Source organism: Cyanidioschyzon merolae, chromosome 20 (assembly GCF_000091205.1).
Source record: "Cyanidioschyzon merolae strain 10D DNA, chromosome 20, complete genome".
Taxonomy (NCBI): domain Eukaryota; phylum Rhodophyta; class Bangiophyceae; order Cyanidiales; family Cyanidiaceae; genus Cyanidioschyzon; species Cyanidioschyzon merolae.
In genome coordinates this window covers 640901-664407 of record NC_010146.1, presented here as the reverse complement: position 1 = coordinate 664407, position 23507 = coordinate 640901, and the positions used below count along the sequence as shown (strand labels likewise).

Genomic DNA, 23507 nt, shown 5'->3' with positions numbered 1-23507 from the left:
CACCGAAGCGCCTGCGAAGCCAAGATCCTTCCGAAAAGGCTAGAAAGCGTCAGATATCCGTTCACACGAGTACCAGCATGTGTTCAGATAGTGGGAGCTGGGCAAGTATGGATCAAACGATTCTGCATTCGTGCCCAGAAAGTTAAAGAATAGCGATTTATCAACATGCTAACTGTTCATATGCATGGACACATCTAAATCCTGCGTCGAAGCGTGTAAAGGATCAGGTCTGGACACTTATAAGTACGAATGCGGAATCTAACACTGATCCTTTCACCCGTGAGATGCCTTGGATGCTTCTCGGAGATAGAGCATTCAAGACCCTCTTGGATCGACTAAGGTGCCGCAAGCTTGAGCACGCATCGTGGAGATCGTTTGACGGAGCAAATGGGCCGTGTACTCTAAACGTCGCAGCCGCAGGTCGCAGCTGCGCGTCATCGGGTCTCCCATGTGAGCGTTTGTCCCCGCATAGTCCGCGGAAGGATACATGGGGGCAGACGTGTACTCCGCTCTCCTGCTGATCCCAGGAAGGGCAGTCTCCCACCCACTGAGGCTTCCATCATGATGTGAAGGCGCAGGCCGGGGAAACACGGACTGTACCTTCCGAACGATACCCAGTGCCGCCAGATTGAACCCCGGCGTTTCAATCGCTCCAGTTTCGAGGGCCCGTTCCACTTCGCGCATTTCAGGACTTGAGAGAACGAGATCATGTATGCTGCGCATTCGCTTGTCTTTCAAGCTCTTTCTCTGTCGCAGGAAAAACTTCTTGGCGTGACTCGCAACCTGGTTTGGAGTTCGACCGGGCAGGACGTCGGCGATATACTTCCACTTCCCTCTACCGTAGATCTGCATTGCCTTCAAAAATATATAATGTTCGAGTCGGGTCCAAGCGCGCTTCTTCGGTTTGCTGGTGGACGCGCTCTGGGACGTCGAGAGTGGCGTACTTTCGCTTGATGACACCTCGGTTCCCGCCATGGTTGCTGGTTCCAAGAGAGAAATCTCTTCAACAGACTCCATAGCGTTTTGTTGACTCGGTTCTATGAATGATTCTTGGGTTTTGTGCGCCCCAAGAGTCCTCTCACACTCGAGAAAATCGTGCTGAGTCGTTTCCAGCTCGGTTGCCAGCTCACGAAGCATCCTAGAGCCTATAACTCTACGCAGCTCGCTGATAAATCCATACACATCGAGAGAACCTTTGCGAAGTAAACCGTGGAGCTCAAGGAGACGCTGGCGCGAGTACGGGTCTACTCGCGGCAACGCTAGCGCAAGAACGTCCCGAAGGCTGACAGTATTGTCGCCATGGGCGTCCGTTTGAGTACCGACAAAGCTTTCCGGGTCTTCAAGTATGTCTCCCTGGGCTGCCTTATTGCTTTTACCTGACTGTCCGCTTCTCCTCTTGTCCGGAGTGGACTTCTCTTCCGAGAGCTGTGACTCGCCATGGGTCCTGGGAGACGAAACAGAAAGCAGCAAACGCTGCAACGAGTCCTCACTAAGAAAAGGGCCTTCGTGAAGGAAGTCGCCCTCTCTAGGCAGAACCTGCTCGAAAAATTGATCGCTACCGAGTGGCTTTGCGTGCGAGTCAAGTGTCTCTCTGAGCGGGTTTCTGCAGCCAGCACCGTCACCGTCGGCAGCAGTTGCGTCGACGGAGCTCTCGCGCCCGTTCCCACTCATCAACTCCGGATATGATTCAAACTCCAGATCACTACACCAAAAGTCATGGTCCATCTAAACGAAACTAAGGAGCCGGAAACTACTATCGGCAACTGTGAGCTAGAACTGTGCGGATGCGAAATTATTTAGAAGATAAAATCGCAGCCGCAGGCGTCGCGGATCCGCCGCCTCGGAGATTCGTGTAACGGTCGATGGAGTCGCCCTCGCCAATCGGCCCAAAAAGTATTGATGATTTGCTGGTCGCTGCAACACGCCTTAGGTTTCATTTTGGTTTTCTATGAAAAGCGGTTATGCAGCCATTGTACAAGAGCTACGCGCATTGGCGCGGGAGCCGGTTTTGAGCCACTCGGTGTGGCTCCCTTCGCGTATACTCCCTGACTTGTCGTCAGTTGACTCCTAAGCGCACTGGTATGCCGTTGTGACATACGACAGTGTCTGGGTATGGGGAAACGATCTATTAAGTACGCTCCTCAAGTAACTTGGTATGAGATCGTGCGATGGTGGGAGCACCCGGAAAACACGCTTTACACGATTGAATCGTGTTCGTTACGCTCAGAGTGGTTGTGCGCAGAACAGTGAGTTCTGTTGCACATTGACTAGCGCATTCTTTTTGTTTATTTTTGATTTTCTCGCTCGTAACCAACAAATGAAATGCATCCTGCAAACTGGAGAGAGGTTTCGGGAGAGGGTATGCTGTCACTACGAGCCTGCGAAAAATGGCATTACGTCTGTCAGTCGCTCTATGGTTCAAAGGTTGATGAGCTTCCCTTCGTTTAGCCCTTGTTCTGAACGTCATGCACTCATGCCTGAATTTGCGAAACTGTACCTACACGCGTCTTCCCCCATCGATCCATTCCATTCCCTACGTTCTCTACGAAAAGCTACCAAAGAAAAGAAGTGATGTGAAGTTTATGTACCGTTAATATGAACGATATTGAAAAGAAACGGATGAGCAAAAAAATTACGCCACATTGTGAGATTGTCGCACGATTAACTGTATATTATCGATCTCGCACTGAAACGCGAATTTCTATCACACAAAGGGCATGTTCGTCTCACATAGTGAGACGCCATCTGCGAGAACGAGTCTATCGTGCTCGTGAAAACGCTCGTAGACAAATCATTCTCTTCTTTCTATTGTCCTGAAACAAACTATTGCTTCTCTTTGCGAGCGCGCGAGGGAACCAAAACGCACATCCCATTCCATGGGCAAAGTCGCTAGGGAACAGATGATGTAAAGTTATATGTGGGAAAAAAGATGCAATCTTATTTACTCACAATAAGCGAGCCTTGATCTCACCGTCCATCCGGTACGTATGAATCAGGCGGAAAAACGGATGTTGAGTTTACCGACGACAATGAAGCCAGCAAGCTGAGCGCAAGAGAAGGCGAAATACTGCTAGAAAATGGAGAGAAAGATTCTACCAAGTGTAAGACAAGAATGCACAGGAAAGACAATTGGTCGGAGCGTTTGGTCTGGAATCTCTGCGAAGCCAACCGACTAAAATATTTTAACAGGAAGAATTTTCCTACATGTGACATGCACGACCCCATCAGATATTGTGTAGCCTTTTACCCGAGGAAGGCTAGTATAGCTTCTCTTGCCATGGCACAGCTCGTCATGCAAATGCTCGTGCAAGTTCCGGATGCGCATTGCGAGCTGCCCTCATTCCACACGGATTTTTGTACAAATCCTTCGTTCTTCTACCAGCGTTCGCGACAGAACGTGAAACACGGCCTGATCGCAGTATACAAGATCTGCACGCACGCTTGCGAGAAAACATTTGTACGTCATGAAATCACATCAGCAATCGGAATATCTATGACGAAAGAGAAAAATATCGAATCAACCTGAAAAATGAAACGATACGCGAGACAATCTCGAGTGCTTCAATCGGTTCACCGTTTGGAAGTTAGAACCGTTTTAGCCACCTTACTGGCCCAAAAAAGTGGTGACTGATAGAACGGTTTCTTGGAGTGCCGAAGGAGGCAAATGACAAGCTGATGGTGACAGATGGGATCGAGGTGCCAACGACGCCGGAAGCGATATCGCACCGAGAGCGAGACTCGCGTCAGATCGCCCGCGCCTATCGAGTGGATCTCGGACTCGGATCGCCACACGTCCTATCCATACGATGGCGTCAACGGGATACCTGCCTTGCTTGCAATTCGCGCACCACTATATTCGCGTCGAGAGAGCCCTCGAGAGGATCGGCACAAGTCTTATCCATACGATGGTGTCAACGGGATACCTGCCTTGCTTGCATTCCGCGCCCCATTATATTCGCCTCAAAAGAGCCCTCGAGAGGATCGGCACAAGTCTTATCCATACCATGGCGTTAACGGGGTACCTGCCTTGCTTGCATCTCTCGCCCCATTATATTTGCCTCAAGAGAGCCCTCGAGAGCGAAGCAGACTCCGTCCACCAATGCGGGTGCACTCGACTCCGTAAGCGTCTGCTCGAAGCGGCCCTCGTTCGTCACTTCAACGCCCACTAATCACAGCAGACTCCTCTGTACTATACGTTCCACTCAGTGGGCTACGGCCGGTCTCTGGCAGCGAGCACGGGTCACTCGAACAGCTTTCCGAAGATCATGGGTAGAGCTGATTCGACGTTTCGCCTTACAGGGCAGGAAATCGTAAGGAGTACGCAGGGAGAATGGAGACCGACGGAAGACCAGGCTGCATGCACTTTGTGAAACTTAAACTTGACTCAACTAACGATGCTGATTTTCAACCGTCCAAGATAAATGAAGAGAAATACATCGCGCGGTTGCCTTATCTCAAAATCAAGAGAGCGGAATGAAAGAGTTGAACAGAATCCAGATGATAGTGTGCAAATTTTCGAGGGCTTTATACTAGAGTGAAGCATGATGGGCGTCAGGAGGCACACGAACGTTTGGAATGACGGGGTTACAACCGATAGCGACGGTTGGAGCACCGTATCCATCTGAGTGGCATGCTGTGGAGGTTAGATCCAGAGAGGACCTGAAAGTCCAACTGGCTCTTGAAGACGATCTTCGTTAGAGGTTAGTTGACCTGCGCTGGGGAACGCAATGCAGTCGATTGTACGGATGCAGGAAGCGTTCATTCGCCATTTTTCTTCAGTGGAGTCAAAAAAAGAAATGGCAGATATGCCTTGTGTTTCGAAGGTAGACAGTGACGATCTTGGAGTTATAGCGTACAAAGATGCTCTTCTGTTCCTTCTACGAGCGCGAGAACTGATTGCAGAGATGATTCTCTACGAGTACCACCATTGAATTCAAGGCGGCGTAAACTTATTACGAGCGCAGAATGCAAACTGAAATTGCTGCTGGGGAAACAAGTGAAACGAGCCTGATTCACCAGATGATCCCCAGCAAGCTGAGCAGACGTCAAATGGGAGTGCAAAGCTAGGTGAGAGACTTGCTCGGGTGTGCTCCTACCAGCAAAAATTCGCTCAAATATTCTCCGCAACGAGAAGTGAGCGCCTCGATCAAAGTCCGGAAATGTTTTGTGCATTGGAAGCGTTCAGCATCTTTGAGTCGAGTTAACTTCCCAGGGAATCATTCAATACTCAGTCAATCCATTCTCCTGAAACGCTAAAGTATTGCCGTGAGAGAGAGTAATTGACCCAGATGAGACTTATGGTATTCTGGCCTGGAGCATGGTTCTGGCATGGAATGGCACAGCAAACCATTGAGGTTAGTGAATCGAGTGTAAATACAGGAAAACGCTTTCCTGTGCAAGTATATAACGATAAAGGTTCGCTGTACATTAGTGATTCACTGGAATTAACCAACCACCTCACTGGTCCCGAAGCTGCCAGCAAAGAAATCGTAAGAAATACATATTCTGTTCTGAATGCAAATCCCTCGAACTTCCGGCGATATTGTTGTTCGAGAATCCCGTCAAACAGAACTGGACCGTTCGGTTTTCTGCCACGACACTTGTAAGGAGCCTAAGCACGTTATGAAACATTGCTCCCAAATAAAGAGAACAATTCAGATCGCGATCGAAAATCTATGCAAACGCGCGCGCAAATTTCGCGCTTCCAGCTAGAATTTCTCGACGGTTCAAGCTCGGTGAGAGATTAAAATGGTCCATTGAGCTGCGCGCACTGTTTCTGCACTTCGATTTTTCCGAACACTTTTCGATATACAGCCTCATCATCCAATGTACTGCGACCGGGGGCTCCGCTTCATCTGTTCTTTAGGGCTCTCTGTCGTCATCTCGAAGTGTCGACTCCGGCTCCGTGCCGCTGGAGCTCGTTCAGCCACACCAACTGGGATGGTTCGCGGCGCCCCACGGGCAAGAGTTCGTGAAAGTACTGATATCACAACTTAATTTTTACTTAAGAGCTTCCACTCTATTTCTTTCCCCGACTTGCGCCATGCTCAAATCACGCACTCTCCGAATTTCGATCTCTCTGTTGCAAGGCAACTCGTGGGTTCAGCACTGAGCGCCGTTCCAGTGACGATGAAAACAACTCGACGTCGTTCCTCGACGGCTTGTTCACAAGCCCAGGCCGCGAGTTCACTGGACTTGTCATCCCAAATAATCGACTCTGTCCGAAGGATGAAAACTCCTCTCTTTGTGGCAATGGATGAAATGGCACCCAACGGCAGCATGACACCTCTCGAGTGTTCTCCGGGGGGCCCCCGAATCTTCTGTCTGCGTGGAAAAGAATCTTGTTCTAAGACTTGAATCATCGCAGCGATCGCCTCCAGTGGACAGTGCGTCTCAGTTGTGCACGAGGACGGAACAGACTGATCGAAATATCTGGATGTGTTCCCAATCTTGGGCTTTTTTCAGGTACTTATTTCAACATGGAAAGCATCGCGCACCACCAATCCTCGACTGAAATGGAACAGCGAGCGCTTGCGCGTGCAGCTGCCAGAGTGCTCGCGTGCGGGACTACTCAGGGAAAGCGCGTGAGCGTAGCGCACGGCACAGGGCGCAGGACCGGAGGGCATCTACGGGAGCCGCCGGCGCTCGTCAAGCGCATTCACCGGGCGACAAAGCAAGCGCGCATGTACCACGGGGCGGCGCTTGGCGGATTAGGCGTTGTGGACATTCGTGAGGACCTGAGCGCAGTCACCTACCACCGCTATGTGGGCGCATTAAAGTTGAACAGAAAAAGGGTGAAAATGCGAAGCAAAGGCTTGATTGCAACCTTCGTCTGTACATGAAATACGTAGAAAACAAGAGGAAGCGGCGAAATCGTGGCTGTAACGTTGCCATCAACATCCCTCGACTGCTGGCAACAGAGCTGGACGGATAGGAGAGCACGACGTATTGAAGGCTGGAGATAAGAGCGGGGAGAAGAACCAGTCACAGAAAAAGCCCGCGCTGGCTGGCGTTGGTGGCATCGGGAAGAGATCCGAAGCTGGGTTGATTCGCCCTCGTCAGCCGAGTGCGATCGTTCATTTGTTGGCTTACACTGGTGAAGTGACGGAAACCATCTCTGAAAAGGTAAAAATCTTCGAAAATTTTGCAACTTGACTAATTTCAGCCAACCCTCTACGAAAAACAATCTTCGCCTAGTTAGCAATGTTCACGTCGCCCTTTGCAGCACATATTTTGCGAGCCGTTATAGATACGTGGGCTCATTTGTGAAGGTCTCCTATCAGAGCTTGTCAAAAAATCACGATTTCGGGGTTGATTTGGCTGAGTTGCCTTGCTTGTATACGGGAAAGAGTCTTTGAAGATGTTCGAATTTCTCTGCTTTCTGAATCCATGGAATATATTGCTCATAGATAGGCAAACGGTGCATAAGCTCGAACCCCTCTAGTAAAAGAACTTCTCTCAGCCATGTAATACTAGGAAACGCATAGGTCGGATTAACTTCATCGACAGGGGAAATACCTCCGAGATCGGACGCCCCTGCTTCGAGGCACCGGAACACGAGCTCTAGTCCCTTTCGGCGGTCTGTATCAGACAGTACTAAATTCGGTGGAATCTGTATAGCGATTTCTGTCGGTAGTATCTTGCGAGCGAGTGACACAACATACGGAAGGGCCTCGCTATGGAATGCATTCAATTTCGGGCCCGAAATGTAACCACGATCACCAGGACGAAAGGGCTGTATGATGCATTCTTGGATATGCCCGTATTTGTTGTGCACCGCTGCTATACAATTCAGGGAGGTTTTCCAATCACATTCTTCTTCTCCGAGACCGACAAGAATTCCTGTTGTGAAAGGTATCTTCAGCTGACCCGCAAGATGCAACTGTTCGATGCGAAGTGAGGGGTCTTTCGAAGGTGCTCTTCGGTGCACGCTTGCCATTAACTTATCTGTGACTTGTTCCAACATCAGACCCATACTCACGCTGAACTTTGTGAGCTCTTTCATTTCACCCCAGCTGAGTGGTCCTACGTTTACGTGCGGCAGCAAGCCATTCTGGATGGCAACTTTGCAGATTTCGACAGTGTGTGCTATCCAGTGCCTCCTGAGGGAACTTTTTGGGTGGACTTCTCCGGAAAGAACGAGAGCTTCCGTTGCTCCAGCGTCCCGGTTAGTTCGCGCAATCTCAGCCGCCTTGGAGAGTGATATCCAACCCGAAGCATCTTTTCGAAAATTACAGTAAGTGCACCGGTTGAAGCACTCATATGTGGGTACAATGGTACAAGCCTTGCTGAACGTGACGAGGCGACGACGTGTCATATCCGGAAGCGAAGCGAAAGATTGCAATCAAAGTTTTGATTTCCACACAACTGTTTCTGACCATGTGTCGCAGCAGAGCCGCTATGACTATAACGGAAGCCGCAGCGAAGCGTTTGCGGTCCCTTCTCGAAAAACATCCCGAGTCTTACGGTGTTCGACTGTCCCTGAAGCAGCGCGGCTGCAATGGGCTGTCTTACCAGCTCGACTACGCGAAGGAGAGGAGACGTTTCGAAGAGGAAGTCGTTTCTGCGGACGGGAGGGTTCGAGTACTCGTAGACCCAAGAGCTATGCTTCACGTAGTTGGCACAGAAATGGATTACGTTGAAAACGACCTGGCCAGTGAGTTTGTTTTCCGGAACCCGAATGCGAAGGGAACCTGCGGCTGTGGTGAGTCCTTCAACGTCTAGGCTGGGAGTTGCGGTTTCACCACCGAGCGCTTAACTCTAAAAGTTCCACCTATAGGTGTAGCTTCTGCTTGGGAACCTGTTTCGTACAGCAACTAGCTTCAATAATGGTTTTACCGAGAGAATGTAAGGGAGCGAGGGCTGACTTCTATACTTGCGGGCCTCACACGAAGAAAATAGCTGAAGCACGATTGTTGCATCGTTACAAGAAATTCTTCAAACTGCGTGAGGCTTTGGATACAAGGTTGGAGTGTAGGCTCTTCCTGGTGGAAAATGTTTGATTGTATCAAGTTCCTGAGCCTTGCACGCAACATAGTCGGCATCCATATGGCAATTACCGTGGCATTGTTGAAGTTTGCGTTTCGGAGTACGGAACCTGCTTCTCGGAAGCTCGATGTATTTTTCACTTCGCTCAAAGGTTCTTTTGTGAATCAAATAGGTGGGCTATCACTGCGCAGGAAGTGCTAGTCTACTTGACGCGTCTTCCTCATGGCATATCATTTAGAGGGTATCAGACCTTGAAAGGCTTGAAAATGCGCCAGACATTGCGAATGAACTCTTCATGACTAGCTTCAGAGTGGCTGATCATACATTCGGAAACAAGTTGCGAGTGTACTTACAGTGCTAGATGCGTGAGGAGAGATATGTAAATTCTTTACTTCATGATTGGGAATAGGCGCTCAGGGGAACCTCGAAGACCAAAAATTTACGCCTTAATGAACCTCATCCACTATTCACGCGTGCAAGTTTGTTGGGCGTAACTCCCCGTGATTTTGCGTATACGTTCAAAATATCCACACATTCCAAGAATTGTCAATCGAAGAGAACAAAGAAATCGCTCCAGAGGGCCCCTCTTTTCGGGAAAGCACTCTCGTTCCCAGGGGCGCAGGATATTTTCATTCGGATTTTAAGCAGCGTAGACTCTGTATTTTAGGCGCCCCTATGATTCAAGGCCTCACAAAAGATTCGCGGTGGAATTTCACGCACATTTTTCCTGTTGGGGCTCTCCTGGAATAGCAAACCATGTAGCAGACATAAGGGGCACGATAAGTCCCAAGGTTGTTGTCTCATAATGGAAGAACATGCAGAAAAATAGCATTCGAAGTCCGTTCGTTTTCCAAGAAACGGCCAGAAGCAATTTCGCATCAGGATTTAGGCCTTAATGGCTTCGGTAACGCGTATGAAGCCAGGCCCTCTGTTGTCCTTAATATTTTACAACTAAATGTTCCATTTGAAAACGAAGCTCAAACCGCGCTGCATCAGAAAACAAAGATTCCTGCAGAAAGTACCTTTTTGCATGCAGCACATGACACGGCTTTTTCCATGATCTGTACTATGATAGACAGAGCGCATCTCAGCTCAGTATGCCCAGAGGGGTACGGGCTCAGTCTAAGATAAACTATACGCAGAATGATTTTGAATGTACGGGCATGTTTGCTCACAAATCGCGCGTATGCGGCTGCATAATTCGCCTAGCACTGTAGGCAACGGGGCGCGTCACGAAGCGTCTCTCATTTCTTCGCCGCTCCACACAGCCCCTTACCATGCGAGACAAAAAATTGAAAGATTGCACTCGGCTGACGAGGGCGAATCAACCCAGCTTCGGATCTCTTCCCGATGCCACCAACGCCAGCCAGCGCGGGCTTTTTCTGTGACTGGTTCTTCTCCCCGCTCTTATCTCCAGCCTTCAATACGTCGTGCTCTCCTATCCGTCCAGCTCTGTTGCCAGCAGTCGAGGGATGTTGATGGCAACGTTACAGCCACGATTTCGCCGCTTCCTCTTGTTTTCTACGTATTTCATGTACAGACGAAGGTTGCAATCAAGCCTTTGCTTCGCATTTTCACCCTTTTTCTGTTCAACTTTAATGCGCCCACATAGCGGTGGTAGGTGACTGCGCTCAGGTCCTCACGAATGTCCACAACGCCTAATCCGCCAAGCGCCGCCCCGTGGTACATGCGCGCTTGCTTTGTCGCCCGGTGAATGCGCTTGACGAGCGCCGGCGGCTCCCGTAGATGCCCTCCGGTCCTGCGCCCTGTGCCGTGCGCTACGCTCACGCGCTTTCCCTGAGTAGTCCCGCACGCGAGCACTCTGGCAGCTGCACGCGCAAGCGCTCGCTGTTCCATTTCAGTCGAGGATTGGTGGTGCGCGATGCTTTCCATGTTGAAATAAGTACCTGAAAAAAGCCCAAGATTGGGAACACATCCAGATATTTCGATCAGTCTGTTCCGTCCTCGTGCACAACTGAGACGCACTGTCCACTGGAGGCGATCGCTGCGATGATTCAAGTCTTAGAACAAGATTCTTTTCCACGCAGACAGAAGATTCGGGGGCCCCCCGGAGAACACTCGAGAGGTGTCATGCTGCCGTTGGGTGCCATTTCATCCATTGCCACAAAGAGAGGAGTTTTCATCCTTCGGACAGAGTCGATTATTTGGGATGACAAGTCCAGTGAACTCGCGGCCTGGGCTTGTGAACAAGCCGTCGAGGAACGACGTCGAGTTGTTTTCATCGTCACTGGAACGGCGCTCAGTGCTGAACCCACGAGTTGCCTTGCAACAGAGAGATCGAAATTCGGAGAGTGCGTGATTTGAGCATGGCGCAAGTCGGGGAAAGAAATAGAGTGGAAGCTCTTAAGTAAAAATTAAGTTGTGATATCAGTACTTTCACGAACTCTTGCCCGTGGGGCGCCGCGAACCATCCCAGTTGGTGTGGCTGAACGAGCTCCAGCGGCACGGAGCCGGAGTCGACACTTCGAGATGACGACAGAGAGCCCTAAAGAACAGATGAAGCGGAGCCCCCGGTCGCAGTACATTGGATGATGAGGCTGTATATCGAAAAGTGTTCGGAAAAATCGAAGTGCAGAAACAGTGCGCGCAGCTTAACGGACCATTTTAATTTGAAACAAATATAGTATCCTCAGTAAAAGAAAAAATGTCCCAGGACCATGTGGGGTAAATTCACACCCCCTCACAGGCGCCTCCCGGCCTTTTCTGATCGGCTCCCTGCCATCAGCTTCAGCTGCTTCCTGCACGTATCGGGCATAAGGGGCTGCCCCATAAACTTGGATCGCGTCAGCTCTGCAGGTCTCGTCTTCAGCAGGGCACATCTTCTGATATTGATCGCGGCGTTTAAGTCTCGCTTCACGAACTCCATTGGCTTATTGCCTCCGGTGGAACTCATTCACGCAGGGATTCCTCGAACTCGCGCCCTCTGCGCCGTTCGATGATCTTTCAGCTCTCCGTACTTTTCTATCTCATCAGGGCTCCTCTGCCTTCGCTCCATCTCGACCTTCTGAATTGTACACCCCAGCTCATGGTGCACGTATGACGTTCGGAATTCATCTATCCGTACCGGAACAAGACACTGGGTGCCATCCATGAATGTTCATTTCGACAAAGCTTGTGTGCTCCTTTTTCTGGGCACACAGGGCCCTGCGTTTATGCTATTTCGAGCCTTTGACTCTTATCAACTGTGAGAGCGCACAACGCATTGAAGAATTTTGCGAATGCACGCTGTTTCCAGCAATACAGATTCATATGCTGACGAGCCCACCGGGACTTTGTATACTCTCTCCACAGCTCCGCGACATGAGCAGCGCGAATTTTCATGAATTCACGAGAAGTTTGAAAGTGCGCTCCGCGGCTCGTCACCCGGCTGATCGCTTCCCGATGCTCCTTCACTCCTGCACTCCATGCCTCACTTTTTTTCCATGCATTCATAATTCCCGATTCTCAATAATATCTCGTTCTTGAGAACTTTAAAAGACGGATGTCTTTTTGTCGTAAGTTGCCGTCAGTGCCATCTTCCTCACGCATGGGAGCAGCGATGGTCATGACATTCGTATTTCAGGGCTCCACGCCGATGACAAAGTCGTTCTCCTGCACCTCCTGCGTTGCAGGATCCATCTCCTTGTGTCTTCACGTTTCGGCGGGGGCGAAGCCGAAGACAAAATAGAACGATCCAATTTAAAGTGCCAATAGTGTCCACATTTAGATACCCCATCGCTTTCGATCGTCCCCGAGCATACCTTTCACTTGCTCGTGTTGAGACGTTTGAAATCGAAGGTGCGCTTCCAAAGAGTTTCCCTGTTTTCACCCGTAAATTCATCCCTGCTTACATCGAACTCCGGACAGATCTCCATGATGCCGTAAAGGACGCTTGCGATGGTTGCCACAACGTGCCACTTGATGTTGCATAACGGAACGACGTTGAAGCGCTTATCCATTAGGAAAGCCTTCCGTTCCAACGACTCTTGATTTTTTCCCACACGGCTCCATCTCCTTCTTGCGTTGTAGTTCTCGGTTCAGGAACACGAAATAGAGCAGGATGAGGGGATAGCACCATTTTATATCTCTGATACATTTTCTGTTGGGTTGATAAGCCCCAGAACAGCACGGATCACAGAATCTCCATTCGTGCTCCTGGGTGATGTCTCTTCGTCGACGAATCTGGAGTTGGACGGGCTACGGTTTCTGATGGCTTTTTTAATTTTTGATAGTGCGAATCCTTGATATGGCGTACAAGATAGGCTTTCAGTACAATCTCGTCGTAGTGTCCCCTATCGTGTCGCTCTCGACATCTAGCGCCCCTTTTGCTTCTTCGTCTTTTCCTGTTCCTCTGGGCTCGGCACTCTTTTCGTTTGTTGGATCCCGGCAACGCCGGGCCTCCAGTATCTTCGACTTACATATCCATAACTTTCCTTCATTTTTCTATTTTTGAAAATGAACTCACTTCTTTTTGCCCATAGATGAGGATCTTTTCAGAGGGAGAAGCACTTGCGGAACAACAACGACGCATGTCCTGGTGTCACCGTGCAAAGTACTTCAGGGATTCTCTCAGAGGAGCGATCATTACATATCACGATAGCAAACACTCTTTCGATGCGGTTGAAACACTGAGCTTTCGGAGGTATGAGAAGCAGTTCTACTCCCCGATAGAGTCTGGAAAACGTCGAACACAAAGGGAATGGTGAAATATCGCATTTTCAAACAGAAGGGCATTGTCAGACATCAGGGAAAAAGTCTTCAACGATTCGATAAAGTCGGCACTCGTGGACGAGCATTCTCTGCGAGCGAAACTGAGGCCGCCAAATGACTCCACTGCAGCTAGAACCGATGATGACGTCTTCGTTCTCCTCGAGATCTATTGTACATAGAACGTGTTCTCTGCTCCGCGAGAACCTACCTTGGCTTCGACCATTTCATCGGAAGGACGTCTAATCGACTGAAAAAACAAAGCGACTTCTCCGTGCTTCAAACCAATCGCTTCGTTCCAGGAAATCTGTACTTGCGATTTCAGTGGAAGATGGCCGTGCATGAAATTGGACCCTTTTTGCGACCATATCCTAGTGCTTGCAGAACTATATGAACAAGCTGTCGAGAAAAAGAGACGCCCCTGGTGGCTACCGTCGTCACTTTTGCTTTGTGCACTGTGATCAACGGGTCGTTTTCTACTGTAAAACCAAAACTGTTTATGAGAATCCGGTTTTTGGCGCTGAGCGCACGTATTTTTCTCTTTCAGGGTTCCTCAGCTATCCGAGTACTGTCGTATGACTTACCAGAAGGAGGAATGCAGTCCTCCTTCGCTATCCAATAAAGAACCTATGTTACAGGGATCTCGCCTAAGATCTTTAGTGTACGTTGCATAATAATTTCGATCGCTTGCTCCTCGCTTTGGACAAGCACTCGATTCCACGCAGCGGTGGGGCCAAATTGTGTTTAAGTACCGCGGGCGTTCCACGGCCAAAGAACTTCGTAGCAGTCAATACGCGGGCGGTTCTCTGTTGCGCTGGAAGCGTGCCATGTCGTTCACTGTCGGAAAAGGGCAATTAGAGGAGCCCGTGGAGCTGCTTCGGATAGCCCTTGACGAAAGGGTGTTCGTTAAACTGAAAGGTGATCGAGAACTCGTTGGGACTCTACACGCGTACGATCAGCACCTGAACCTTATTATAAGCGATGCCGAGGAAACGCTACAAAAAGCTGAACTTGATGAGGAGACTTACGAGCAGATCGTGAGACAGGAGAGACGCAAGCTTCAGCTGGTTTACGTCCGCGGCGACACGGTATTTCTCGTGAGTCCGCTTTTGCGTCATACAGGAACCTTCCTGTGATCAGAAATCTCATATGGATATGTTGCTCGGAATCACGTAACCATCATCAGCAAAAAGGACTCATCACTTTCACAGGAAGCGCTTCCAGGTAATTGCGCTACGGACCATATACGGGTCTTCTAGAAATTCTGCTCCGGACCCACTCTATGTTTGTATCCCGCACGCAAATAAACTGGAGCTCTATTGACGGAAAAGCAAAGAAATAATGCAATCGATACCATCGAGCTCCAAAGTTTGCTTACGGCCTTAGGTATTCAGCAGTCGAGCATATCGACATTCGGCTCATTTTGTCAGTGCCATTTGGTTCGATGCTGCAAGCTCGCGAGACCTCCAGCATGCAGCGATATCAACAGATAAGATGCTTGTTCATCTTGGTCGATGCAAAACTTTCAGGTCCTGTGCACTGCATCCTGTTTAGTGAACGCGGGTGACAGCAACCTCTTTCGAAATACCCCGTGTGGATCCCGTCTGTGTGAGCAACCACTCAAACTAGAACGTTGGGCCCAAAGGCATATTCAAGTCGCACCGGCGTTTGCGGGATTGGATGCTCTTCATGCGTTGCTTCGCCTGCAGGTAATTCAAGTAAATGACCAGAATGCGCAGCAGGACGGGTCGCATTTTTTGCAAGATTCCCTTTTTGGAAGCAGGTTTTCCATATTGCCTCCAATTTCCATCCAGGGTAGGCAACATCACAGCTCCCTGGCGTCGTCTCTCGTCTATGCAGCTTCCGACATGATTCTCGAAGCGCTCCATGCAAGTATGCTGGAGCGTCTGCACCTCTGGCATCAGGGAATTAAGCTTTTGCGACTCCTCACGCAAGAAATCTGCCAACGAAGAGGCCCATTTTCCGCGTAGCTGCTGCGTTTGCTGCTCAAAGTCGGCTGTGCCTCCAAGAATGGAGGCGAAATCTGCTTCAAAGTCCCTGCATCGATTTTCAGTGACGACAAACCAGTACTGCCGAACGAGATTTGCAAGATCCCCATCTGGCTGTGACCACAGCAATCCATGCAGCTCCGTTTCTTTCCGGCTAAAGGTGGGAGAATGGACATAGTGTCTAGCCATCCAGCGGTACTTGAGAATGCTCTCATCATGAATTTCAAGCGCGAGAGAAGCGACAGATATTTCATCGCTAAAATTTTCGAGAATAGATGAGAGCGCCCGATGTACTTTCTCGCGCGCTCCTCCCATTACGTACTGAATGATTCTCGTGCAATGCAGGTCAATCAGGAGCTCAACCAGTGAAGCCGTTGCGGATATGCACAATGGCTCAGGACTAGAAGTCCGATTAGAGATCTCCGTCCACAGCTCTTTGAAAAGCATGAGGAAAGATGATGACGAGGATAGGCCACCCGACGTGCGAAGCCATCGATCCATTATGCTCTTTCGCATGTGATCTACTTTCTCCTCAAATCTAGCGATTTCAAACAATTTGCTCGGGAGACCGTAGAACTGAATATCATAAAGTTCTTCCATCTTAATGTCACTGCCTTGTACAACACTGGGCCAAAGAGCGTGAAAATCATCTTCGAGCGCTTGTTTCAGATCATCTATGGGTGCGTCGACCTCATCGAAGTCTCGAATCGCGACAAGTAGAAGCGTGCGGTCTTTTTTATGACTGGATTCGACCAGTTTGAATTTTTCCCTCAAAACAGTGACTAGCGCATGAAAAGTGGCGGCATTTTGCCTCCCAATATCATGACTGAACACGTTCAGAATCACAATATCTGCAGTGTAGGCAACAAAGAATGCCACGTTGTATTCGAAGTGTCGACCAGTAGATCCGCGTTCTTTGCTGTCTAATCCTTCCACATCAAAAATCAGAAGCGAATTGCCGCGTTCCTGGAGGTGCAACAAAGCATAAAAGATCCCTTCAGTAGTGCGCCGGGGCCCGGTCCTCGAGGCGTCCAGGACTGGGAAGTCTGTGTGAAACAGATCGTTCAAAAGCGTCGACTTGCCGCTCCCCTGCGCCCCAATTATTGCACAAACGAAAGGCAAGTCCTCTGCGAGCGTACCTGTAGAGGATTCAGCTTTGAAATCGTCGTTGGTTCCCGGCGCTGCGAGGAAAGCACCACTGGCTGAAATCAGTTGCCCAGAGCTGAGGCAAACGGGTTCCATGTTGGAGCCAAAGTTCCTGGAAGCACTTTTGTTTTCCGAGGCCCGTGTGAGTGATTTAGGGCTTCTGCGACAAGCTGCGGAATTTTTACGGCCGCATAAAGAACAAACAGCTTTATTGCTTAGGAGTGGGTAGTCTAGTGCGCTACGCCAACAAATCTGCCGAGCTTGTACCTTTTGCTGCGCACGCCCCTCGACCCGCCTCTAAGTGCATTTATTGCAGCGTTCTGGAATCGTGGTGCACTTTTGAGGCATGTCGCAAGTCGAGAGAGAGTTTGACATCATTGTTTACGGGGCTTCCGGTTTTACCGGTACGCTTGTTGCGAAGTATGCCCTCAAACATTTAAGTGAAGATAAAGTAGCGCTTGCGGGACGCAACCTGAGAAAACTGGAAGCTCTCCGCCAGAGCTTGGACAGCAAGTGCAAGATTTTCAGTGTGGACTCGAGCGACACTTCGGGGCTAGTGCTCTGGCCAGAAGAACAAAAGTGCTCTTAAATTGTGCAGGTCCTTTCTCGCTGTCTGGCCTTAACGTCGTTCGTTCCTGTATACAAGGGGGAGCGGACTATGTGGATATCACGGGGGAGCCAAACTTCATCGACCAGCTTGGTATTCCATACAGTGAGGGCAACGACGTATTTTCATCCGCCGTCGAGGCAGGGGTGCTTGTCATTCCAGCATGCGGTTTTGATTCTGTGCCCGCTGACCTCGGTGTGCTTTTTTCTCTCAAACACGTAAGCAATTTGCTGGAAAAGCATGCCCACGAGGTGGCGACGCCCACTGCTGAATCCCTTGTAAGCATCGAATGCTTGATTCATTTCATTGGCCAGAGTACGCTTTCGCAAGGATCACTCCATGGGGTCAGTGCTGGGACATTCTACACTATTTTGGAATCGTTGAAGGATATGGCAAGCTACCGTCGGAGAAAATCGCAACGTTTTGCGCAGTCGAGCGTTGCTAATGAAACCCATCTTCAAGAGAATAGGCCTGTTCCCATCAAACCCAGGCTGCATTACATGAAGAGAGGCGAGCTTGAGGGTTACGCCCTGCCGTTGCAGAGCTCAGATCCTCTTGTTGTGCGTGCTACTGCACGCCAGCTCGGACGACAGAATCCGCAGTCTGCCAAAATAGCTCGATACTGTCACTATGTCCTTCTGGACTCGAGAACTGCATTGCTTAGACTTTCCTTCCAGGCGATGACTGTTTTTGCCCTTTCTAAAGCAGGCCGTGCCGGTCGGAGGATTCTGAAGTACTGGAAACCAGACGGCTATGGGCCTGACGAAGAAGTTCGGAAGCACACTAGAGCGGAAGTGCATTTCTTTGCTGAGGCGTTGGTGAGCTTGGTAGAAAGCAATCGTCAGGCCAGAGTTCGTGTTCATGCGATCTGCAACACGATAGAGATGTACGAGGCCACAGCTGTACTTGCTGTTGAGACGGCGCGCTGCCTAATTGTGGCGAGACCAGCTCTACGGGAGAAGGCCGGTTGCTTCACATGTGGCGCAGTGCTTGGTGATGAGCTTTTATCACGCCTGCTTCATACCCAAAGCGAATCGCAGGATGCCGCGATCAAATTCAATATTGCCGAACAAGAGTTTTTAGTCATCAAGTGAGAGTGCGTTTGCATGCTTTCAAGGGAGTTAGTTGGGTATATTGAGCAGGATTATGTTCAGTTACTGTAAATGCGATAATTCTGTTGCCAATTTCGGGGAACAAGATCGTGTAATAGCATTGGAATCACGGAAACTTGGCGTAGAATACTGACCGAAACAGCATTGCGCATGAAGCATTTGCATTCACGCACGTTTGAGAGAAGAGACTCTGTCAGCGCAGATCGGGCCGCAGAAAACATTAGTTTGAGGGCGCTGGACTCCTGGACGTACAGTGATCTTCCGAAGATTTTCGCATCGGTTCTGAAATACGCTTGACATTGTGCGGTGTCTGCCAACTGACTGCGATGATCTCAAATCGCGATCGTTTACCTTATCAAAAACTCCCGAATTCTTTGGAACCTGCCAGAGAAAACTGAAACCCTTTCGCATAGAGACTCTACACAGTGCTCCTTCTGTGCCCGCAACAAAACATTGGTACAGTCCATTACAGGCCGGACATCTATCACGGCTATCCTGTGGATGAAATTAGGTTTTGTTGCATCAGAGCGCTCCGCGTACGTTCCATACCTACACCATCACTTTCTTATCACCGCGGTATGCAGTCACGACGAATCCAATCGGGAAGCAGCACGCGTCACTATCGTGCATTACCGACAAAAAATCTGCATTCGGAAAAAAGCATTTCCATCGACAGGGTAAATGAATAGCCACGGCGGGGCACCGCCTCTTGCATGCGCATACACGCACGAGAGTTCCCTACACCAATATTCCAATGCGTGCGCAGTCGATGTGTGTGTCCCGGTTCGGCGTTCCGAGGCGGCAGCGCTCGAGAACGCGAGCGCACCGGATGCGCATCTCCTGGATCCCATCGCACTGCGTGGCGAGACTCGCCACCAGCTGTGAGCCAGCCGTTCTGCAAGACGCAACGCTAGCAGATCAGGAACGCATCGCGTCCATCGTGCGGTAGCGCGCGCATGCAAGCGCTGCCCTCGAGGGGAGCACGGCGGGAGACGCGACACGTACGCGTACCAATTACTGTACCTGTGTGCGGTGAAGTGTATTGGATGTGTGTGGACGTTGGACTGCTAGTCGAGGCGAGTTGTCGGGAGCTGTTCGTCTTCACACGGAGGTATATTGCGAAGCGCTAGTGTTGACACCGGTATCCGGTGCGAACAATCAGACAGAGCAGCAGCGCGAAGCGCACGTCGGCACCTTGAGGACTTGGGCTTCTTGTGCGCGTCTGGCGGCGAGCGCGTTTATCGGACGGCTACGGTAAGGCGCGGGGCAACGCGCTGCAGCGGACCTAGCAGCTGGTGTGCGGACACAGGGCGGTACAGCTCTGAGGCTGCGTTTTCTCTGGCTCAGTGTGTGTGGCGCGACGTTCTGTGCGGTTTTCTAGGTTGGGGCTACCTCGATGCGCAGTCGCGAGTGCTCTAGCTCGCTGCAGCAGCTGTTGCCTGCACTGTTTGCGTCGCGCTAGTGCTGCCCACAGCCATGAAATACGGTCACCGTCTTCGGGCGTTTTACGAGGTTTTCGGGGCAGCGGATCAGGTGGGCCCGGACGGCACTGCGCCCGACGCTCGGGAGCGCCCTGCACCTGGAACGGCGCCGAAGAGCCGCGCGTCCGACTGGCACCGACAAGTCGAGCCTGAGGTCGTGTGCGACGTAGCCGAGAATGCCGGCCGTGACTCCTCAGCTGGCTACGAGACTTCAGCCTCGTCGGGGGCCGGTGGTGGCCGCGGCAGCTCGCAGCGCTCGCTTTCACCGGTGCCAGCGGAAGACACCACCCCGGAAGCTGACCCGCTGCCGGATGCTGCTGTGATGGGACCACGAGCACCAGCGTCGCAGCTCCCGGACCTGCGCTCTGAGCTCGGTGATCGATACCGCGCTCTGTACGCCATGTACAAGGCGGGAAAGGCCGCTGTCCGGTGCATACGCGCAACCATGGACGAGCACGCACCAAGGGCTCATCATCGGACATCAGTGCCCCCAGAGGCGCTGGGCAGACGCTCCCGCTATTTGAAGCTGCTGGGCAATAATCTGCAGCTGAGTCGGATCCCCAGTGACCTCGAGCAGGTGTTTGATGCGGTTTGGGTCTTTTTCGACTCCATTATCCGAGAAATTGGGGCGTTTCGAAGAGTTTTCGAAGAGCGCACAGCTGACTTGCAGTGCCGCCTGGATGTGCTGCGCCAACAGGGAGCATCTAGCAGCGTGCGTGGCGCGCTGGAGCTGGGCGCGGAGGCGGAGCAGGTTCTAGTGTGCTTGCAGATTGCCCAGGTTGCCATTGGAAAGATTTTGAAAAAGTTCACCAAGGCGTTGGCTCTGATCGCATCGGACGAAGCGGCGGCTCGCGGCTGGCATGGTTGGGATGTTGCGGATGTGCGCGAAGACGCGCTCGAAGGCGCAGGCCAGAGTGAGAGCGAGCAGAGCTCCACGACGACGACGTCAGCGACGCCGGCCGGCAGCGGCGGTAGGAGCGACGCCGATGGCGTTGATAAGCGGCGAGGCGGTACCCGCGGCGTTGGCAACGCCGCCCCGAACGCTATTCAGGATGCAAAACTCGAGCGTGCTGTACGGTTGGCCATGTGCGGGTCGCTGAGCTCGGCCCTAGCGCTGGATCCCTCTGAAGAGGCACCGCCGCTGGTGCTGGTTACGCGCCTTCGCAGATTCCTGGTGCAGCAACCTTTTGTGTGCGACCAAAGACGGTTGGGCTTTCTCGCCGATCTACGCCACCGTAAGGATTGCGCAGTTCTGGCGCTGCACCGCATCTTAGAAAGCCTAACACCAGCTGCGACCGGGGATGATGCGGCGCTGGGTGGTGCCCCTACCGGGCAGCTGCATACTGCGGCGGCATGTGCCCCAGGTCGGGGCGTCGATGGCGATCAGCGCACGTTAGGCGCGCTCACGCTGTTGCGGCACGTTTTGGACGATGTGCCTCCGCCAGGTGAGTACTCTTTGCATGCTCCCTCAGCGCATCTACCAGCTTTGCCGCCCGGCGGGCGTGTGCGACCTTTCGCAGAGGAGTGCCGCCTCTTAGCCCGCCAACTCGAGTCGCAGCTGGCGGCCTACAACCCGACTACAGATCCATCGTCGCCATACGAGGTTGCGACACGCTTCTATCTGGCGAACGTGGCTGCCTCTGGACCGGCGGTGACGGCCGAAGCTTTTCTCCGAGCTGCGCGATCCGTTCCTATGCACTTTTTGTGCCCAATATGCCTGGATATGCTTTTTGAGACCGTCGAGCTCCCCTGCAGACATCGTTTCTGCGAGGTCTGCATCCAAGAGGCACGCTTTTCCGCAGAGCTACAAGGCGCTACGCTCTCGTGCCCGTTGTGTCAGCCGGGTCTGTATCGCCGACACTGCTGCGAAACAGCGGACACGTCAGCGGTGCAGGCCGCGAGGCACGCATCGGCATCGCCCGAGGAATGCGTGTCGAGCGCCGAGCGCGATGCGCTGTCTCCTGCGGATGCGTGCGCACGGACGGAGCAACGCGAGCGGCGAGCGTCCTCTATTGACGGGTTACTGCGTGCTGCGTTTCCCGCGCAGTGGCGACTGCGCGAGCGGCAGGCGCGTGCAACCCGTGAGATGCTCGAACGTCGTCGACGCTTCCGCGAACGCGTCGCGCATCTGGATGCTGCCAAGCTGCGCAGCAGCGGGAATCTCGAGTCTGTGGCGCGGAAGCGGTTTCACTGGGTATGCCAGTGCTTTGGCGATCGTAGTGGCAGAGCGCGGCCAGTTGCGACACCTCCGCCTTCCGCAGGGGATGCGGTGGCTGATGTGGAACCTGCAGCCGACGGCAGGCGGGCAGGTCTCGTGGATGCGCGTGCTGGCGTGCTCGGGGACCCCAAGCCGGATGCCGCTGCGCAGACGCAAGGGAAGCCCGCGACGAGCGTGCCCCAAAATCGAGCGCGCAGTGCCTGTAGTATCGCATGAATGGGGCACGAGCGCTGCGGACGGGTTGCCACGCATCCGCAGTGGGTCCGTGCGAGGCGCGCCTGCGGATGGACCGGTGTTCGATGCGCTGCTGTGCGTGTACGGATGCTAGGGTGATTACGCACATATGAATCGAGGTTTACGCAGTGCAGTGGGCAACGTGGCGATCTCTGCCACTGGCGCAGTGCAGGCCACGGGGACTCTGCTCGATGGGGCGAGAAGTAGCGATCGCGCGCAGTAACGTGGCCTGTGCGGGTTCATGAGCGCTTCCGGCGATATCCGAGTGCGGCACGCATGGATGCTGGAGGCCTACCTGTGGCGTACTCGCCCGCACCACATTGTTCGCTGGTAGACGGCCACAGAATGAACAGCCACAGTGTCGGCACACGGCTTGCGCTGGAGAACGTTGGTGCACTCGCTTTGCGATCCTCGTTCAGACCGATACGCACGCTCCGCAGAGATCGCAGCTGCTGGCTGTTATCGTCTGTTCACCTGGACGTGTGTGTGCTTCACGTCGGACACTGCCAGGTCTGGGCTGGACACCGCGCTGCGATGGCGCGAGGCGGAGGCAGAGCCAGAGCCAGAGGCAGCGAGCATCGCAAATCGCTGCTGCTGGCATGCGCAATGGAAAGCGAGTTGTGCGCGTCTCGCCAAAGTGACCCAGCTGTGGGTAGTTACAGGGTCATGCCCCCGTGGTGAAATACGTGTTACTGCTTGTGCAATAACTGGGAGCGAAGCACTCGATCCCACTAATTTGATGGAATGCGTTCAGTGCATGCAGCGCTTGCTTCAAATCTTTCCGTGCGTTTGATCGCTACGTGGATGCTGCTTCGGACGGCATTTTGAATTATGAGCGACTGGGAGAAAGGCAGTGACCTTTATGATGGAATCACGCTCACCGTGAGGATTGTTGTTCTGCAGTCAGTTTGTTAGTATCATGCTGTCGGAAATCGAGTATGCTGGGCGCAGGCCTCCGCGAGCATGGGCCGCATCACTTTCTTGAGTAGGCTAAGCATAGGTTTC

At 52.0% G+C, this 23507-nt stretch overlaps 7 protein-coding genes across 7 annotated transcripts, besides 1 other annotated feature; 4 read left to right on the top strand and 3 right to left on the bottom strand.

Moving 5' to 3' along the window:
* Window positions 1-315: 315 nt before the first annotated feature.
* CYME_CMT266C (MYB-related protein) lies at window positions 316-1725 on the bottom strand (the record flags this gene model as incomplete). The annotated part of the gene is made up of 1 exon (XM_005539219.1): window positions 316-1725. The coding sequence occupies one exon, from the start codon at window positions 1723-1725 to the stop codon at window positions 316-318; it is 1410 nt and encodes a 469-aa protein (XP_005539276.1).
* A 5572-nt stretch (window positions 1726-7297) lies between these two features.
* On the bottom strand, window positions 7298-8317 carry CYME_CMT265C (hypothetical protein, conserved; the record flags this gene model as incomplete). The annotated part of the gene is made up of 1 exon (XM_005539218.1): window positions 7298-8317. One exon carries the CDS (start codon window positions 8315-8317, stop codon window positions 7298-7300), a length of 1020 nt encoding a protein of 339 aa, XP_005539275.1.
* Window positions 8318-8379: 62 nt separating this feature from the next.
* Window positions 8380-8724, top strand: CYME_CMT264C (probable iron-sulfur cluster assembly protein IscA; the record flags this gene model as incomplete). Its single annotated transcript, XM_005539217.1, has 1 exon — window positions 8380-8724. The coding sequence occupies one exon, from the start codon at window positions 8380-8382 to the stop codon at window positions 8722-8724; it is 345 nt and encodes a 114-aa protein (XP_005539274.1).
* Window positions 8725-11756: 3032 nt separating this feature from the next.
* Window positions 11757-13897: a sequence feature (repetitive element).
* Window positions 13898-14522: 625 nt separating this feature from the next.
* CYME_CMT262C (U6 snRNA-associated Sm-like protein LSm3) lies at window positions 14523-14831 on the top strand (the record flags this gene model as incomplete). The annotated part of the gene is made up of 1 exon (XM_005539216.1): window positions 14523-14831. The coding sequence occupies one exon, from the start codon at window positions 14523-14525 to the stop codon at window positions 14829-14831; it is 309 nt and encodes a 102-aa protein (XP_005539273.1).
* Window positions 14832-15320: 489 nt separating this feature from the next.
* CYME_CMT261C (similar to Pfam GTP-CDC domain protein) lies at window positions 15321-16946 on the bottom strand (the record flags this gene model as incomplete). The annotated part of the gene is made up of 1 exon (XM_005539215.1): window positions 15321-16946. One exon carries the CDS (start codon window positions 16944-16946, stop codon window positions 15321-15323), a length of 1626 nt encoding a protein of 541 aa, XP_005539272.1.
* A 900-nt stretch (window positions 16947-17846) lies between these two features.
* CYME_CMT260C (hypothetical protein, conserved) lies at window positions 17847-18551 on the top strand (the record flags this gene model as incomplete). The annotated part of the gene is made up of 1 exon (XM_005539214.1): window positions 17847-18551. One exon carries the CDS (start codon window positions 17847-17849, stop codon window positions 18549-18551), a length of 705 nt encoding a protein of 234 aa, XP_005539271.1.
* Window positions 18552-20045: 1494 nt separating this feature from the next.
* Window positions 20046-22484, top strand: CYME_CMT259C (hypothetical protein; the record flags this gene model as incomplete). Its single annotated transcript, XM_005539213.1, has 1 exon — window positions 20046-22484. One exon carries the CDS (start codon window positions 20046-20048, stop codon window positions 22482-22484), a length of 2439 nt encoding a protein of 812 aa, XP_005539270.1.
* Window positions 22485-23507: the final 1023 nt, after the last annotated feature.